The 19,631-nt window shown below is 44.1% G+C and overlaps 1 protein-coding gene across 2 annotated transcripts in view; it reads left to right on the forward strand.

The window, feature by feature from the left end:
• Positions 1–14,418, forward strand: part of rhbdd1 (rhomboid domain containing 1) — an 80,012-nt gene extending 65,594 nt beyond the window's left edge. For both annotated transcript variants that reach the window (XM_060833979.1, XM_060833978.1), the window contains exon 7: positions 12,159–14,418. In XM_060833979.1, coding sequence (XP_060689962.1) covers positions 12,159–12,259 — 101 coding nt within the window. In that variant the 3' untranslated portion in view covers positions 12,260–14,418. The remainder of the gene's footprint in view (positions 1–12,158) is intronic.
• The last annotated feature ends 5,213 nt before the right edge of the window (positions 14,419–19,631 follow it).

A 19,631-nucleotide genomic window follows, 5' to 3' on the forward strand; every position in this document is an offset into this window, starting at 1 on the left:
GAAGAGCAGGATCTTGGACCGGGGGCCTATCGGGAAAGGTGAGTCACTAAGTTAAATATTTGAAACCTTGCCTCGGAAAGCAGAGGTTTCTGGGAAAAGAGGGTCTTTGTTTTTCCCCTCAGCTATATAAGTGAGTGTTTTCTAAATCCAAAACCCTACCTTTATAGGGCATCCCACACAAACACCTCCTCTAACTTCATGCACCAGGGACATATCAAATAAGCTTCTCTTTATTTACGTTCTGATAAGGGGACTAGTAGGGACGGCAATGAAGAGAGAGGAATGTTCCTCCTGTATGATGATTGAGGTGAGGGATGCCATTAGTGTCCCATCCAAGTACATCTGCAGGAAGTGCACCCAACCTTTGCTCCTCCAAGACTGCGCTAGGGGACTGGAGCGGGAGCTGGATGAACTAGGGATCATTCGGGAGGCAGAGGCTGTGATAGATTAGAGTTACAGGGAAGTAGTTACTCCTAGGCACAAAGACAGCTGGGTAACTGTTAGGAGGGGGAAAGTAGTCAGGGTAGGGATCCCCTGTGGTCGTTCCCTTGAAAAACAAGTACACCATTTTGGATACTGTTGCGAAGGGGGGAAATTACCAGGGCCATGCAGTGGGTCCCAGGTCTCTGGCTCAGAGCCTGCTCCTGTTACATAGAAGGAAAGGGGAAGGAGGAGAGAATTAGTCATTGGGACTTAATAATTAGAGGGTCAGATAGAAGATTGTTGGGATGAAACAGACTCTCAGTTGTGTGTTGCCTCCCAGTTGTCAGGGTCCGTGATGTCTCGGATCGTGTCTTTGGGGTGCTAAAAGGAGAGAGTGACCAGCCCCAAGTCGTGGTCCATGTAGGTACCAACGACGTAGATACAAAGAGGGATAGGGATGTAAGGCAGGATTTCAGGGAGCGAGGGTGGAAACTGAGAGCTAAAACAAACCGAGTTGTTGTTATCTCTGGTTTGTTACCCATGTCACGTGATAGCGAGGCAAAGAATAGGGAGAGATATCAGCTGAACGTGTGGCTGCAAGGATGGTGCTGGAGGGAGGGTTTCAGGTATATGGATAATTAGGGCTCATTCTGGGGAAGGTGGGACTTGTACAAACAGGATGGTCTTCACTTGAACCAGAGGGGTATAACATTCTGGATGAGAAATTTGCTGGTGTTATTCGGGTGGGTTTAAACTAGCTCAGCAGGAGGATGGGAAGCTGAGATGTAGTTCCAGTACACAGGAGGATGAGAGTAGGGAGGGCATGGACAGAATTTTACGGTCACAGGAATGTGCTGGCAGACAGCAAACTGGTTTGAAGTGTGTCCACTTCAACACCAGGAGTATCCGAAATAAGGTAGGTGAGCTTGCATCATGGATAGGTACCTGGGACTTCGATGTTGTGGCCATTTCGGAGACATGGATAGAGCAGGGTCAGGAATGGATGTTGCAGGTTCCAGGATTTAGGTCTTTCATTAGGATCAGGAAAGGCAGTAAAAGAGGGAGATTTGTGGCCTTGTTAGTCAAGCATAATATAACGGTGGCTGAAATCACTTTTGATGAGGACTCGTTTACTGAGGTGGTATGGGTTGAGGTTAGAAACGGGAGAGGAGAGGTCACACTTCCGCAGATTCCAAGGAGATGGAAGAGAGGATTAGCAAAATTATTCTGGGTAGGAGTAAAAGGAACAGGGTGGTCATTATGGGAGACTTTAACTTCCCCAACATTGACCGGAAATGCTATAACTCTAGTACATCGGATGGAACAGTTTTTGTCCAATGTGTACAGGAGGGTTTCCTGACACAGTATGTCGAAGGGCCGACAAGAGGGGAGGCCACACTGGATCTGGTGCTTGGTAATAAACCAGGCCAGGTGTTTGATTTAGTTGCAGGTGAGCACTTTGGAGAGAGTGACCATAATTCAGTTATGTTTAATTTAGCAATGGAAAGAGATAGGTACATGCTACAGGGCAAGAGTTATCGATGGGTGAAGGGCAATTGTAATGCAATGAGGCAAGACTTAGGAGGCATATAATGGGGTAGTAAAATGCAAGGGATGCAGACAGTGGAAATGTGAAGCTGGTTTAAGGAACAGATATTGCGTGTCCTTTAATAGGTATGTCCCTGTCAGGCAGGGCGGAAGTGATAAGGTAAGGGAACCATGGGTTACTGCAGGAAATTGCATCTCTTGTTAAGCGGAAGAAGGAAGCTGATGTGACGATGAAACGCGATAGTTCAGATGAGGTGATGGAGAGTTGCAGATTAGCTAGGAAGGATTTAAAGAGAGAGTTAAGAAGAGTAAGGAGGGGACATGAGCGGTCTTTAACAGTTAGAAGCTTTCTATGGGTATGTGAGAAATAAAAGGATGACTAGGGTAAGAATAGGGCCAGTCAAAGGCAGAAGTGGGAAGTTGTGTGCGGACCCTGTGGAGATCGGAGAGGGGATAAATGAATATTTTTCATCTGTTTTCACTCAAGAAAAAGAGAATATTGTAGAAGAGAAGACTGAGATTTGGGTTATTAGACGAGAAAGGATCGAGGTTAGTAAAGAGGAGGTGTTATCAATTCTAGAAGGAGTGAAAGTAGATAAGTCCCCTGAGCCGGATGGGATTTATCCGAGGATTCTTTGGGAAGCTAGGGAGGAGATGGCAGAGCCTTTGGCCTTGATCTTTGAGTCACCATTGTCTACAGGTTTAGTAGCAGAGGACTGGGAGATTGCAAATGTTGTGCTTTTGTTCTAGAAGGGCAGTTGAGATGACCCAAGTAATTATGGACCAGTGAGCCTTAGATATATTATAGGAAAGGTTTTGAAAAGGATCACAAGAGGATTGATTGTCATCCAGCAAGCAACAATTTGATTGCAGATAGTCAACATGGTTTCGTCAAGGGCAGGTCGTGTCTCACAAACCTGATTGAGTTTTTGAGAAGGTGACCAAGCATGTAGATGAGGGTAGGGCAGTTGATGTGGCGTATGTGGACTTCAGTAAAACCTTTGATAAGGTTCCACATGGTAGGCTATTGGAGAAAATGCGGAGACATGGGATTGAGGGTGATTTAGCAGTTTTGATTAGAAACTGGCTTTCTGTAAGAAGGTGATGGTTGATGGAAAATATTCAGCCTGGAGTCTGGTCACTAGTGGTGTGCCGTAAGGATCTGTTTTGGGACCACTGCTGTTTGTCATTTTTATAAATGACTTAGACACAAGTATAGGTGGATGGGTTAGTAAATTTGCAGAGTAGTGGAGTAGTGGACAGTGTGAAAGCATGTTGCAGGTTGCAGGGGGACTTGGATAAACTGCAGAATTGGGCTGAGAGGTGGCAAATGGCGTTTAGTGCAGCTAAATGGGAGGTGATGCACCTTAGGAAGAATAACAGGAAGGCAAAATACTGGATCAATGGAAAGATTCTTGGCAGTGTGCATATGCAGAGGGATCTTAGAGTCCATATATAAAGATCCCTGAAAGTTGCTACCCAGGTTGACTATCCCAAATCAAATTATTCCTATCCAGATGATTATAAATTCTATCTCTTCTCACCTTTTCCAACAAGAAGGGTGGTAAGGACAAGCCAGGGAATATAGACCACTGAGCCTAACATCGGTGGTGGGCAAGTTGTTGGAGGGAATCCTGAGGGACAGGATGTACATGTATTTGGAAAGGCAAGGACTGGTTAGGGATAGTCAACATGGCTTTGTGCATGGGAAATCATGTCTCACAAACTTGATTTTTTTTTTGAAGTAGTAACGAAGAGGACTGATGAGAGTAGAGCGGTAGATGTGATCTATATGGACATTAGTAAGGCGTTGTGGAACGTGGGACACTGGCTAGCCAGGTTAAATCTCATGAAATACAGGGAGAACTAGGCATTTGGATACAGAACTGGCTCAAAGGGAGAAGACAGGGTGTGGTGGAGGGTTGTTTTTCAGCCTGGAGGCCTGTGACCAGTGGAGTGACACAGGATTGGTGCTGGGTCCTCTACTTTTTGTCATTTTACATAAATGATTTGGATGTAAGCATAAGAGGTACAGTTAGTAAGCTTACCAATGACACCAAAATTGGAGGTGTAGCGTACAGCGAAGAAGGTTATCTCAGATTACAACAGGATCTTAATCAGATGGGCCAATGGGCTGAGAAGTGGCAGATGGAGTTTAATTTAGATAAATGTGAGGTGCTGCATTTTGGGAAAGCAAATCTTAGCAGAATTTGTACACTTAATGGTAAGGTCCTAGGGAGTGTTGCTGAACAAAGAGACCTTGGAGTGCAGGTTCATAGCTCCTTGAAAGTGGAGTCGCAGGTAGATAGGATAGTGAAGAAGGTGTTTGGTATGTTTTCTTTTATTGGTCAGAGTATTGAGTACAGGAGTTGGGAGGTCATGTTGCAGTTGTACAAGACATTGGCTAGGCCACTTTTGGAATACTGAGTGCAATTCTGTTCTCCTCCCTATCGGAAAGATGTTGTGAAACTTGAAACGGTTCAGAAAAGATTGACAAGGGTTGGAGGATGTGAGCTACAGGGAGAGGCTGAACAGGCCGGGGCTGTTTTCCCTGGAGCATCAGAGGCTGAGGGATGACCTTGTAAAGATTTATAAAATCATTAGGGGCATGGATAAGGTAAATAGACAAAGTCTTTTCCCTTGTTCAGGGAGTCCATAAGTGGAGGTCAAAGATATAAAAGAGACCGAAGAGGCAATGTTTTCACACAGAGGGTGGTATGTGTATGTAATGAGCTGCCTGAGGGTGTGGTGGAGGCTGGTACAATTGCAACATTTAAAAGGTATCTGGATGGGTATATGAATAGGAAGGATTTGCAGGGATATGGGCCTAATGTTGGCAAATGGGACTAGTTTGGATTGAAGAGTCTGTTTCCGTGCTGTACATCTCTACGACTCTATAAGTCAGGATAGTGAGTGGTTTGGAAGGGAACATGCAGGGGGTGGTGTTCCCATGTATCTGTTGCCCTCGTCCTTTAGATGGAAGTGGTCGTGTGTTTGGAAGGTGCTGTCTCAGGATTTTTGGTGAGTTACTGCAGTGCATCTTGTAGATGGTACACACTGCTGCTACTGACTGTTCAGTGGGAAAGGGTGTGTGTGTAACCAATCAAGTGGGCTTTAGTTACTGTAATAGTTTCCAGCTTTAGTGTGTGGAGGAAATCTGTGTGCTGCTGGGGATTCTCCTGCACTAATAGAGTGATACAAATACCCCAGGGAAGCCTCGATTATCCGAACGAGATGGGCGGGCACTATTTCATTTGGATAACCAATTATTCGGTGAATTGATTCAATGCCTTTCCTCTGGAGCTCGGTGTTTTAAAGTCTGCTCCACGTTCAGGAGACGAGCAGCAGTTTACAGCATGCGAGCCCACACCCCCCCACTCAACACCGCCACCCGCCCCCAACACCGCACCCCACCCCCCGGCCAAGCCAGCCCCCCCCACTCCCCTGTCCTACACCACCACCTCGGCACCTCCCCGCCCCCTGCCCCATCCAACAGCTCACCCTCCCCAACCCTATCCAACTCCCCACACCCTTCAACCCCGTCCATCACCACCCCTGCCCCAACCCCATCCAACACCGCACCCGCCCCCCCAACCCATCTAAAAACGCCCCCAACCCCATCCTACACCACCCTCCCCCCGCCCCAACCCCATCCAGCATAGTCCCACTCCTCCAACACAACTCCCCTCCCCCATCCCCATCCAAGATGGCCCCCCACCCTGTCCAATACGACCCCCCCGTCCAACACCGCCTCCTGCCCCCACAACCCCATCCAACACTGCCCCCGCTCTCAACCCCGTCCAACACCGCCTCCCACCACCCCAAATCTCCCACCCAACTCCTCCTCCCCCCACGTCCAATACCACCCCTGCCCCCAACCCTGTCCAACATCGACCCCCCCGCCCCCAATGCCTCCCGCTCCAACCCCATCCAACACCGCCTCCCACCACCCCAAATCCCCCACCCAACCCCATCCAACTCCTCCTCCCCCCACGTCCAACACCGCCCCTGCCCCCAACCCAGTCCAACACTGCCCCCTTGCCCCCCCCCCCCCATCCCCATCCACCCCCCTGCCCCCTCTCCCTGGCAGCCGGACTGGACACCAAGAAGACTGCTGCTGCTGCTGCCATCTTTGTAGGGTAAGTCTCCAAATAGTATGCACGCGCACACAACGTTTTTGACAGGTTCCACCTCTGCCTTGTACAGGACAATGTTGGTCAGATTATCTGGGGAAGGGGGGGTTTAGGGTACACCCTTCTATGGAACTCCACGGAAAATGTGGGGGGGGGCAGGGGGGAGGGTGGGAGGTCAGTCATTTGGAGATGGTGCCTGTTTAATCACTGTAAACAAAAGATACGATCACTGTAATGTTTCTATCGGGACTTTGTGATCTCCTTCAGATAATCCGATTTTCGGATAATCGGTGTTCGGATAATTGAGGTTTCTCTGTATTGGAATATGTAGGTATTAGAAATTTTTTTTTCTACAATTGTGGAGGCTTTGCTGTGCAAGATCCCAGACTGAAAACTGATCGTTTATTATGGAAGTAAACAAGATTATCGTAGATCACAGCATAGAAAGCAATTCTATTTTTATTGCCCTTTGGTTTCACAGGTCGGTGCAGCATTGAGGGCCGTAGGGCCTGTGCTGTGCTGGAATGGTCTGTTCTCTGCCCCAATGTTGTGTTCACACACACATTGCATATAAAACAATAAAACCTCTCCCCATGCCATGCTATATTCATATTAGTAATGAGCCTTAATTTTCACCCCGTGTATGAGCATTTTACTTAACCAGCACTTTCTAATTGGGTGTAAGGGGTCAAAAGGCAATACAGGTTAAGACACAAAGTTACATAAGAGTTTAAGAAATGCCCACACAGAGCCGGTTCACACACGAACACTTGCACTGGTGTGCTTCCAGCCAGCTATAGTTTCCATGTGACGATGACCACAAGTTAAAGAATTTGAGGTATAACTATAACTTCAATTGATCCTGATAGGAGGTGACTAATTATGTGCATGGTCCTGATGTGGTGACAGTGTGTGGAGTTAATTTAACTGAGAAAGAATAATATTCCAAGCGTAGAACTTTGGAAGAAAAGTTGAATTATGCGTTGGTTCATGAATGTACTCTATTGTATGTTGTTTCCACAAACCCTTGTGACAAATGGGACACTTAAGAACAAACATCACTGCAAGTAATAGATCCAGTATCATCCACTACACATCAATAGACACGTAGCCAATTTGATATCCAAATGTGGTAATTCTGCTTCTGATCTGTATATAAAATATGAATCAAAGGCATGCTGGTCAATCATGTCATCACAGTACTAATTTGTAGGGTGCATGCATTTATGTTTTAAAGTTATGTACTTATTGATAAAATAGCAAGATGAAAAGCAGTGTGTGCATGCGTTCTTGATTAGTATCTGCTTCATTTCCATGTTTACTGAATGTTTGAACATGTTAAGTAAGAGTATACATGAACTTTATCTATATTTTATGTGCACTAAGACACTTTTCATTAACATTTGTGCTTGTGACTAAAACAACATTTCAGTTCACTAATGATATTTATTGGTTTCAGTTGGCAATGAGGACTATTTTTGTGCACAACTGACTTGTCAGAAATCTGGCTAAATAGCAAAATAGATGTAGTCCTTTTGGAAAAGAAGCTGCCATCCTTACCTTGGTCTGGCCTACACATGACTCCAGACCCACAGCAATGTGGTTAGCTCTTACCTGCCCTCTGGGATAAATGCTAGCCTAGCTAGTGACACCCTCATACCATGAATGAAGAAAAAAACCAAAGTAAAATAACATGGTTTGTTTCCTGGTGTGTTTCTGGCAGTGTTATCCATGGGTCACTATCAGAATTACATTCTGTTGTGTGCTCTTTGTGAATGAAGACAACTTTACACAGGGTAGGAAGTTGCACATATAAATATTTCAGTAGGCCGTGATGTAATGGTAGCCAAGAAGACAACAAAGGACCATAACGGGTTACTTTGTATTCAACCTTGAGGGGATGAGAGTCACGCCAGGCTTGAATTGAGCTGAACACAGTACTAGCCAATACTAACCATCCCTCAATCTCTCCATCTCAAAGAGAAGACCAGCTTTGCCATGGTTAGCCCGAATGATTCCAGTGAGTTTGCTTTAATAGCTTTCACTGTAGACTTCAGCAATGATCCATCACCCGGGGCTTACTGCAGTGGCCATTGCTCCTAATTGTGTTGCCAGCATCTGATTGGCAAGCTTCTCTTCAGGGCAAGGGTATCTGCCCAGAACACAATAAGGAGTCCATGCAACCAGGTAACTGCTTCATTGGCCCTAACATCAGGAAGCGGGTTGGTCTCCACGGGGTGTGAGCTTCTCTCAAGCCTGTGACCCAGCTTCGTGCCAGAAGCATTCAATTCTGCACAGGATTTACTAAATGCCAATTTGTTTTCTATAACTACAACGGTGGAAGAATTCTCCAAATAGAACATTTTTTAGATCATGGAATGTTTCGAATCTTCCAACAGACTTTAGGCAACCTAAAATGGTCACCGTGGATTTTTTGTGCATTTCTTCTGTCTCTTTCAGTTCTCCTCACTGTTATTCACCTTCCTGCTTTCTGTAGGAAATTGCCCATCTGTTCATCTAATAGTGTGGAGATTGTATTAGGGAGATCACCTCTTCCTTTGGGCAGCATGGTAGCTCAGTGTTAACACTGTCACAAATTAGTGTCAGGGATTCCGGTTCGATTCCAGCCTCAAGCGACTATGTGTGGAGTTAGCATGTTCTTCCAGTGTCTGTGTGGGTTTCCTCCGGGTGCTCCAGTTTCCTCCTACAGTCCAAAAATGTGCAGGTTAGATGGATTGGCTGTGATAAATTGCCCACAGTGTTCACGGATGTGTAGGTTAGGTGCATTAGTCAGGGATAAAGGTATAGGAGAAAGTGAGGACTGCAGATGCTGGAGATCAGAGCTGAAAAATGTGTTGCTGGAAAAGCGCAGCAGGTCAGGCAGCATCCAAGGAGCAGGAGAATCGACATGACGTTTTGGGCATAAGCCCTTCTTCGGGAAGAAGGGCTTACACCCAAAACGTCATGTCGATTCTCCTGCTCCTTGGATGCATAAAGGTAAAGTAGCAGGGTAGGGGAATGGGTAGGTTACGGAGGATTGGTGTGGACTTGGGCCAAAGCGCCTGTTTCCACACTGTCGGGATTCTATGATTCCACTTACCACTGTGTTGAAGGAGGATTACTCACTGCTCAGGAGAATGGAATTTTCTTTTATTTCGGAGGGGAATTTTGGGTAATGAATCATAGATCTTGGACTTCAAGCCTTTAATTAGTAACTATTTGTTATTTCAGAATTCTGATGTACAGTTCTCCTCATCCTTACATTTACAGACTATGTAACTTAGGGAACCGAAATATTACTTTTTCCCAAAGCTTTGTTATTTTTAAAAAATATATGTTAAGAGCTTGGATGGAGAGGAATTTAAATGTGTACAAGAAAATTTGGACAAAAGGTGTACCTACTAGAGAAGGTGCAAAACTTGACCTACGCTTGGGCAATAAGGCAAGGCAGGTGACTGAGGTGTCAGTGAGGGAGCACTTTGGGGCCAGTGACCATAATTCTATTAGTTTTAAAATGCTCTTGGAAAAGGATAGAACAGATCCAAAAGTTGAAGTTCTAAATTGGAGGAAGGCTAACTTTGGTACTAGACAAGAACTTTTAAAAGCTGATTGGGGCAGATATTCACAGGTAAAGGACTGCTGGGAAGTGGGAAGCCTTCAGAAATTAGTTACCAAGAATCCAGAGGAAGTATATTCCTGTCAGGGTGAAAGGGAAGGCTGGTAGGTATAGGGAATGCTGGATGACTAGAGAAATTGAGGGTTTGGTCAAGAATAAGAAGGAAGCATTTGTCAGATACAGACAGCGGAGTCAGTAGGAGTACACTTGAGAGAAATCAGGAGGGCTAAAAGGGTTCATGAGATAGTTTTGGCTAATAGGGTTAAGGGGAATCCAAAGGGTTTTTATGAATACATTAGGTACAAAAGGGTAACTAGGGAGAGATTAGGGCCTCTCAAAGATCAGCAAGGCGGCCTTTGTGTGGAACCGCAGGAAACAGGGGAGATACTAAACGAGCATTTTGCATCTGTGTTTACTGTGGAGAAGGATATGGAAGTTCAAGAATGTGAGTAAATAAATAGCAACATCTTGAAAAATGTCCATATTACAGAGGAGAAGGTGCTGGAGTTAAAACGCACAAAGGTGGATAAATCCCCGGGACCTGATGAGATGTACCCTAGAATTCTGTGGGAAAATGAAAAAGTGATTGCTGGGCTGGGAGTGTGGTGCTGGAAAAGCACAGCAGGTCAGGCAGCATCCAAGGGACAGGAGAATCAACATTTCGGGCAAAAACCCATTATCAATTCCTGATGAAGGGCTTTTGACGAAAACATCGATTCTCCTGCTGCTTGAATGCTGCCTGACCTGCTATGCTTTACAAGAACCACACTTTTGACACTGGAGGCCCAGCATCTGGAGTCCTAACTTTCACCTAAGTGATTGCTGGGCCTTTTGCTGAGGTATTTGTATCATCAATAGTCACAGGTGAGGTGCCAGAAGACTGTAGGTTGGCAAACATGGTGCCACTGTTTAAGAAAGGTGGTAAGGAAAAGCCAGGGAACTACAGACCGGTGAGCCTGACGTCAGTGGTGGGCAAGTTGCTGGAGGGAATCCTGAGGGACAGGATGTACATGTATTTGGAAAGGCAAGGATTGATTAGGGATAGTCAACATGGCTTTGTGCATGGGAAATCATGTCCCACAAACTTGATTGAGTATTTTGAAGAAGTAACAAAGAGGATTGATGAGGGCAGAGCAGTAGATGTGATTATATGGACTTCAGTAAAGTGTTTGACAAGGTTCCCCATGGGAGACTGGTTAGCAAGGTTAGATCTCATGGAGTACAGGTCGAACTAGCCATTTAGATACAGAACTGACTCAAAGGTAGAAGACAGAGGGTGGTGGTGGAGGGTTATTTTTCAGACTGGAGGCCTGTGACCAGTGGAGTACCACAAGGATCGGTGCTGCGTCCTCTACGTTTTGTCATTTATATAAATGATTTGGATGTGAACATAGGAGGAAAGGTTAGTAAGTTTGCAGATGACACCAAAAGTGGAGGTGTAGTGGACAGCGAAGAGGGTTACATCAGATTACAACAGGATCTTGACCAGATGGGCCAATGGACTGAGAAGTGGCAGATGGAGTTTAATTTAGATAAATGTGAGGTGCTGCATTTTAGGAAAGCAAATCTTAGCAGGACTTATACACTTAATGATAAGGTCCAAGGGAGTGTTGCTGAACAGAGACACCTTAGAGTGCAGGTTCATAGCTCCTTGAAAGTGGAGACACCAGTAGATAGGAAAGTGAAGAAGGTGTTTTGGTATGCTTTCCTTTATTGGTCAGAATATTGAGTACAGGAGCTGGGAGGTCATGTTGCGGCTGTACAGGACATTGGTTAGGCCACTGTTGGAATATTGCTTGCAATTCTGGAAAGATGTTGTGAAACTTGAAAGGGTTCAGAAAAGATTTACAAGGATGTTGCCAGGGTTTGAGGATTTGAGCTACAGGGAGAGGCTGAACAGGCTGGGGTTGTTTTCCCTGGAGGTCAGAGGTTAAGGGGTGACCTTATCGATGTTTACAAAATTATGAGGGGCATGGATAGGATAAATAGACAAAGTCTTTTCCCTGGGGTTGGGGAGTCCAGAACTAGAGGGCATAGGTTTAGGGTCAGAGGGGAAAGATATAAAAGAGACCTAAAGGGCAACTTTTTCATGCAGAGGTGGTACATGTAGGGAATAAGCTGCCAGAGGATGTGATGGAGGCTGGTACAATTGCAATATTTAAGAGGTATTTGGATGGGTATATGAATAGGAAGGGTTTGGAGGGATATGGGCCGGGTGCTGGCAGGTGGCACTAAATTGGGTTGGGATATCTGGTCGTCATGGACGGGTTGGACCGAAGGGTCTGTTTCCGTGCTATACATCTCTGAGTCTATGACTGAATGTTTATGTGGTAGATGGCCTTTCCACTCTGGAAAGCTTGGAATAAAAATTTCAAACCTGAAGAAATCCTAATGATAGACAAACAGCTAGCTTACTTTCAACTTTGTTGTGTTTTCAGGAGCCCCTGGCCATGGCAGAAGACCGTACCCCTTTGGGAACCAAGGGCAACTCAGTGAAGAGGCAATGAGGCAGAAAAGAATTTATCGATTTGCAAGATGATTTATTGGCTCCGTCTTTCCACCTGTCACTGGTATCCCATTATTGGGTTGCATATTGTCATTGTTTGCACAGTTCTTGCACATTTTCATGTAAAATCCATTCTGCATTTTGCAATCAGCATTGCGGGTATCTGCCGTGTTTATTCCATGTACTTGCTTTACATATCATCATATGACTCGTCTGAAGTTTACTTTACAATTTCTTCAAACATTTTGAGTTTGGTTTGACACTGGTGGAATGTTGACCAGGAAGTGCAAAGTTGAAATCAAATCTTATCTACAGTGAAGCATGATTCACATCTTAGTGGTTGTCTCTGGGAGAAGCAGCTGAACACTGCACCATGACTGGGTTCAGCATTTAAAACTAGTTGCGAGGCTAACTGGTGGAGGTGAGCATCCTAGCTGCACTGAACTCACTGGGTGGAGGTGAGCATCCTAGCTGCACTGAACCCACTGGGTGGAGGTGAGCATCCTAGCTGCACTGAAACCATTGGGTGAGTGAACTGAAATAGACCAAATGGTCTTCCTCATCCAGAATTATTTTGTCTCTGACGTCACTTGTATTTGAAGGAATCATTGTATTATTTCCAACACACCAGGCTAGATGGGAAGGCACAGGCCAAGGGATTGAGAGACATTGATTAGTGTACTGATTCTCTGATGCATAACAGTTCACTGACAACACAGCTTCTCCATGAAATTTCCAATGTGCCGTCCCAACCTGGAGAGTAATGAAAGGCTTGTTTTTTTTTAATGGCAGTTTTACAATTTCTGTCAGAAATGTCTCCAGGCTTTCACATGAAGAGTATTATATAAGTGCCGTGGTTATTTTTCTCAACAACTTTTTTAAGTTGGTAAGAAAAGGAATTTAAAAAGCCAATAAAGGCTTCAATATGGTAAAATAAATAAATAATTCTTATGTGAAATGATTTTATTTGTCTTTATTTGGAATTGTGTTGCTACCGCATTATCTGCTCTCAAGTGGCAGGCTTCATTCTTCCAATAGCAGTGATTCTATTTTCTTGGTTAATCTAGAATGAGGCACAGGTGGAGACCCACACCCTTTACAAACGTAAATTCGACAAATCTCAAAATTAAATACAAAAGGTTCAGCTAAGAGAACAATGGAATGTTTTATTTGTGAACATTCTGTCTATGGTAGTTAGTGTGCTTTAAGGTCAGCCATCTAATTTGGCAATTGTGGCATTTAGCATGAATTACAACAAAAATCCTTTTCTTTGCCTTTATTGCATCAATGGTGAGGTGGACTGCAGAATGTAAAATCGCAATCACGATAGAGGGGGATGCGCTGGACATGAGGGACATTGTCGTTTGCTTGAAAACTAATCAAGAATGATTTGCCTGTTAAATCTGTTTAATGTATGGGTGGTTAAGGTGTGGGTGACTGCAAATTACTGGTAACTGAGCACATGAAAAGTGAATCTATTTAGTTACAATGTTTGAACGAAAGGATTTCATCTTATTCAACCACTGTTTTGAGACTTTGTCAATACACTCAAGTCCAAAATCAGAATGTAATCATGAACTTTGTGTTCATCATTCTGTAACCAGCTGAGTAAATGGAATGTGTGATTTGCTGTATTATTTAAAGTAATTTGGCATTTTCTTGAAAATATTCATCACTTGTATGCTGATGATTGTTTCGCTCCATAGATTATGTACAAACACTACAAATGGTTTTATTTTCTCTATTGCTACTCTCCATTCATGTCCGAATTGGGTTTGAAAATATGAATCATACGTTTTTAGATCTGGTTACAATCACTAGAAACCAATTGATTTTAATTTTTCAAAGAGCCTTTTATGTGGGTAGGAAAAGTTCTCTAATTATCTTTTCAGTGTTACATGATGTGTGCCTTATGAATCCTAGCTTTTTGATTATTACACTTGCATTCAATAAACACTGTGCACTTATTAATGTGACTTGCAAATGTAGGTCAGGGAAGAGAACAGTTCAAATGAAACTCATCCAAACTCAATGGAGCTGGAACACTCCAGTCAGAGGGTTTCCTCCTCTGACCACATCTGAGCAGGAAAATTACAGAGGCATTGCCAAGTTTCCTGATTTAGAAATGTCTTTCTTTTCAATTTGTGATAATTGGATCCCAGAGCCTTAAAATGAGTTTGTAATATAACCAATGTTGGATAATTATTTCTCTTCTTTTTATTTGGAAAAATAAAATAATTATTCATCTTTGTAGAGCTATGTTGTCTTCACCTTGGTAAAATTGTTTTAACTTGTGTATAAAGAAGGTTTTGCTTTTAACATATTTCTTATCTTAAAACTAACACCAGATGTACTGGATGAAACAAAAATTTGCAACTCATGCGATTCTTGATAGAGTCCAAAGTGATTGTTTGAGAACCACTTCTTTGCTACTACAGAGGAACCTCGATTATCCAAATGAGATAGGTGGACACTATTTCGTTTGGATAATTGATAATTCGGTTACCAGAGTCTCCTCTGGTACTCTGAGTTTTCTGAAGTTTCTTTGTTCTTTGCCTGCCTTGCTCCCTCTCTCTGTCTCAGGGTTGGTATCTGAGCAGACACACAGTTGTATGTAAGGGACCTGCAGCATTGCTGAAGCCTCCCACCCTCAATCAGTTCAAAGGGATTGACACAGCGAGCACTTGCTGTGCCCACTCCCCGTTCAGGAGACTAGGCAGCAGCACACCACACGCAAGCCCCTGCCTGCCCCCACCCCTGCCTCCAGACAGCAGGAGGGGAACAGCAACAGTAAGACTCCTGCTGCCTTTGGGGTGGGGCGGGTGAGCTGCAAAATAGCACACGCAACATTTTGACAGGTTCCACCTTTGCCCTGTATAGGACAATGTCTGGGAAAGGGGGGGGGGGGGTGTTCAAAGTACACCCCTGTGTAGAACTCCAGGGAAAGTGTGGGGAGAGAGAGCGCGCGCAGGCGGTCAGTCATTTAGAGACGGTGCCTGGGCTCCCATTGTTGTCCAGGACTGTATTTCAGTAAGCCAAGTTCATTTTTAATCATTGTTAACAAAAGACACGACCAGTGTTGGAAACACGTCTTTGATGTAATGTTTCTATCGAGACTTTGAGATCTCCTTCGGATAATTGATATTCAGATAATCGAGGTTCCTCTGCACATGATAGTTGATCTTTCCTGTGAGCTTCGAGTCATACAGGTTTACAGCATGGAAACAGACCCTTCAGCTCAACTTGTCAATGTGACTCAGTTTTCACAATGAATCTAGTCCCATTTGCCTGCATTTGATCCATATCCCTCCATCCCTATGCCATCCATGTACCTGTCCAAATGTTTCTTAAATGACAAAATTATACTTGCCCTCAGCACTACCTTTGGTAACTGCCGATACAGTGACCCAGTATTTTATTGTAGTAAGGTTTAACCACTAGTATGGCCTAACATCACATTTGCCAATAGATTTCTTCTGAAATCGGCAGCAACTTCTGGAGTCCACACGTCTAGTTAAATGTGGACTCCAGAAGTTGGTGTCAGTAATTCTACACATAGGCGTAGGGTGCACTGTTGAAGTCCTTCAGATTGCAATTAATTAGAAATCATCGAACTGAGAAGAACTTCTCCTTGATATCTGTGATATTGTAATAGGGAAGAAGAAAGCTGTTGTTCTGTCACTGAGACGCATTTGAAATTTTAATAGCACGCTAAGTCCAAACTGTGACCCTTGAGCTCAGGGAAACAAATGTTACAGTTGCGGGCTGGCAAATATTGCTGTTTTTACATTTTAAAAAATACATTTAAAATGCTTTTTGTTTGACATTTCAGTTTCTAACATGGCCTAATTTCAGTCTCTAAGATTTGGAAAAAGCAAAGATAATCCATGCATTTGTTTCTTTCGGGGTACTAGAAATGTGATTGGATGCTTACTCTACTTGATGACATCACTGTTGCTGGATGCCTGGAGATCTCCTTGATTTGATTAATATCAGGAAATCCAAGTTATAGAGATTATTGGATTTTTTTCTTCACGGTGAAGGTGTTATAGACCAGGCCAGGCCAGACCCCCTCAAAATATTTTAAGAAGCTAGTCCAGAGCCTAACTTTTAGATTTTTCAAACGGCATGGGTAAGGTGGAGATTGCAGCAGTGATGCTGCTGGTCAAACCACCACTCTCTGCTTCAAGCAAAACAGTTTATTTACACAGACAAAAGGAAACCAAATTTAAAAGAACAACTATTTGAAAACCCATCTGACTCCAATGGTAAATTCAAACACAGCTTCTTACAGGCAGGAGAGATTTCAGAGAGAAAGTTCAGGCAAGATCTCTGTTGAAGCATGGAACCTCTTTTCACTGCAGCTGCTTCTCTAGGTCCCCAGCAGCTTCTGACTGCTGGCGAAAACTAGAAAAAAATCGATGCTTCGGGCATAAGCCCTTTATCAGGTGTTTCGGGAATAAGCCCTTCCTGCTTATACCCGAAATATCGATTCTCCTGCTCCTCGGATGCTGCCTGACTTGCTGTGCCTTTCCAGCACCACACTCTCGACTCTAATCTGCAGTCCTCACTTTCTCCTAAAAGAAATCCTGAATTGCGAGAACTGGCCACTCCCCTTTCATTGTCCAACTGTTTCCAAAAAGAAAAACTAAAGGCTGCCTCTGATTATTGACTCAGGCAGTGACTGTTAGCCATTTCAGCACCACTGCCTTTACAACCCCCCTCAGGCATGGTCCGTCAGCCATTTCGGCATCACTACCTTTCCAAACCCCCCTCAGGCAGACTGTCTTTACAACCCACTCTCCCTCCCCCCCAGCAGGGACTGTTAGCCATATCAGCACCCCTGCCTTTACAAACTGGCCCCCGCCCCCCAACAACATAAAAGGATAGCATCGTCACAATGGCCAGCACAGTCACTTTACTATTGACCCCAAAGCTCAGGCCTATCATTATTTTGATTTGCTACAGTCTTCTGCTTTGATTGGTCTGTCTGAGCACGTTTCCCTGTTTCATTAATTGAATGGAGGTTGTTGCTGTGAAAGGAGTAATTAGTGCAAGCGACCTGCTGTTAGCACTGCCTCTGTTGGGCTGGTATTTACAACTTGACCATGATTTTAATACCTTCATAAAGTGAAGCACCAACATTGGACACAAAGGAGGTAAAAGGCACCCAGAGTGGATGTTCAAAGAGGGTGACAGTGGGTCAGCTGCTTTCATACACACAACCCAATCTGTCTTGCTGTTGAAAGAATTGGAACTGTTGTGATGATCAGAAAAACATAGTAACAGTTGAATTCACAAAGACAGATATTAAATCAGCTGGAAATGTATTTGACTATTTGTCTTGCAATTTCATATACAGCTAACAATGGTTCTATCTTCACAGTGGCATCTCACTTCAGGTCCTCTCCATTGCAGTTTGAAGGACTGTGTGGTCTTTTGTTGGCAGTTACAGTGGGCGTAGAAATCTGGTGAAACTAAGGCCTGCCTTATGTTGTCATTACATTCCACAATAACTATGCTAACCATGTAACTTCAAAACTAGGTATACAAGTCTCTGCTTGTAAAACAACCTAAAATTATTACTTCAAACAGCATAATACTCTGCCTTTTATGGACTTGTTTCCCCACAGTGACTCATTCTTGTATTCTTTAGCATATTCTACAAACCATCTAACTTTTCTCTTTAAGGAAGCAATTACCAAACTATGATTAGCCCCTCTAACATGAGTCCGTGACTCAGAATTCTGATATGCTTATTTTCATCTTTTGCTATTACAATCTTGGGCAAAACCAACAGCTGCCTGCTCTATTTCAGGACACTCTTGAGATAGAGATGTCTCCCTTTGAAATCATGAGTCAGCTTTGTTTTTTGTTCTTTATTGGAGTTTGTAGTTGTGTCAGCACTGAAGCCACTTTTACTGATTGAAAACAGTCCTTTTTTTTAATACATTCCACCTGGTCCATGTCTCTACTTCAAAATGAGTTGTTTTTACCTCACTGTCAGTTATCTAATCACCTAAGACAGCTTTAACTTCAGCTAGTGTCAAAGTCAGCCATTAACTAAAGTAGTCTTCCCAAAGGTGAGGGGTTGGTGGGGTGGGGTGGGGGAAGGTGGTGCTGTTTTCCCCAATGCCTGCCTATGCTTTGACTTGAAGGGGGTGAATAGGCTAAAACTTGATTCATGCATCAAACAGTACAGCACATGAACGGGCCCTTCGGCCCACAGCGTTGTGCTGAACATGACAGCTAATTAGTGGGCAGCATGGTGGCTCAGTGGTTAGCCAGAGACCCGGGTTCAATTCCCGCCTCAGGCGACTGACTGTGTGGAGTTTGCACATTCTCCCCGTGTCTGCGTGGGTTTCCTCCGGATGCTCCGGTTTCCTCCCACAGTCCGAAGATGTGCAGGTTAGGTGAATTGGTCATGCTAAATTGCCCGGAGTGTTAGGTGAAGGGGTAAATGTAGGGGAATGGATTGGTTGCTCTTCGGCGGGTCGGTGTGGACTTGTTGGGCCGAAGGGCCTGTTTCCACACTGTAAGTAATCTAATCTAATCCGTTCTGCCTGCCCTTGGTCTATATCCCTCCATTCCTTGTATATCCATGTGCTTATTTAAAAACCCCTTAACTGCCCCCAACATATCTGCCTCTACCACCACCTCAGCAGCATGTTCCAGACTCTGACCACTCTTTGTGTAAAAAAAAACTTACCTCTCAGATTTTCTTTGAACTTTCCTCTCTCACCTCAAATGCAAACTCACTAGGTTCCTATGATCGAAATTGAATGACCCATGTCCTCATTGGGTTAGCTTTGATTGTCTATATGAATGCATGATCTTTGAACTAGATTAGACTGAATCATATTGCCTTGACCTCTTTTTGTTTACTTTAGGGGATGTTTAACACACCAGCCAATTAAAAGTGTTTAGAATTAATCAGTAAACTTCTCCACAAAAATCTGTTGCAAGTCACAAAAGCTATCACTGTTTTAAAATTTACTTTGGCGTAAATGTATTCACAGCATGCACCCTGCCACTGACAATCAATCAACACAGCACTGAAACAGAAATGGGGAAGGTTTCTTGTGTCGGAATGAGGCAGAAATTCAACCAGGATCTTGTGGAATGGCAAAGCCAGCTCTGAGGCCATATGCCAGGTTTCTGCACCGAGTGCTTATTTCATAGAACCATAGAATCCCTACAGTGTGGAACAGGCCATTCAGCCCATCGAGTCCACACCAACCTTCCCATCCCCTAACCCTCTCCTTGTAACCTTGCATTTCCCATGGCCAATCCACCTTAACCTGTACATCTTTGGACTGTGGGAGGAAACTGGAGCACCCAGAGCAAACCCATACAGACACGGAGGGGGAATGTGCAAACTCCACACAGACAGTTGCCATTGTTT

Source organism: Hemiscyllium ocellatum, chromosome 13 (genome assembly GCF_020745735.1).
Source record: "Hemiscyllium ocellatum isolate sHemOce1 chromosome 13, sHemOce1.pat.X.cur, whole genome shotgun sequence".
In the NCBI taxonomy this organism is placed as follows: domain Eukaryota; kingdom Metazoa; phylum Chordata; class Chondrichthyes; order Orectolobiformes; family Hemiscylliidae; genus Hemiscyllium; species Hemiscyllium ocellatum.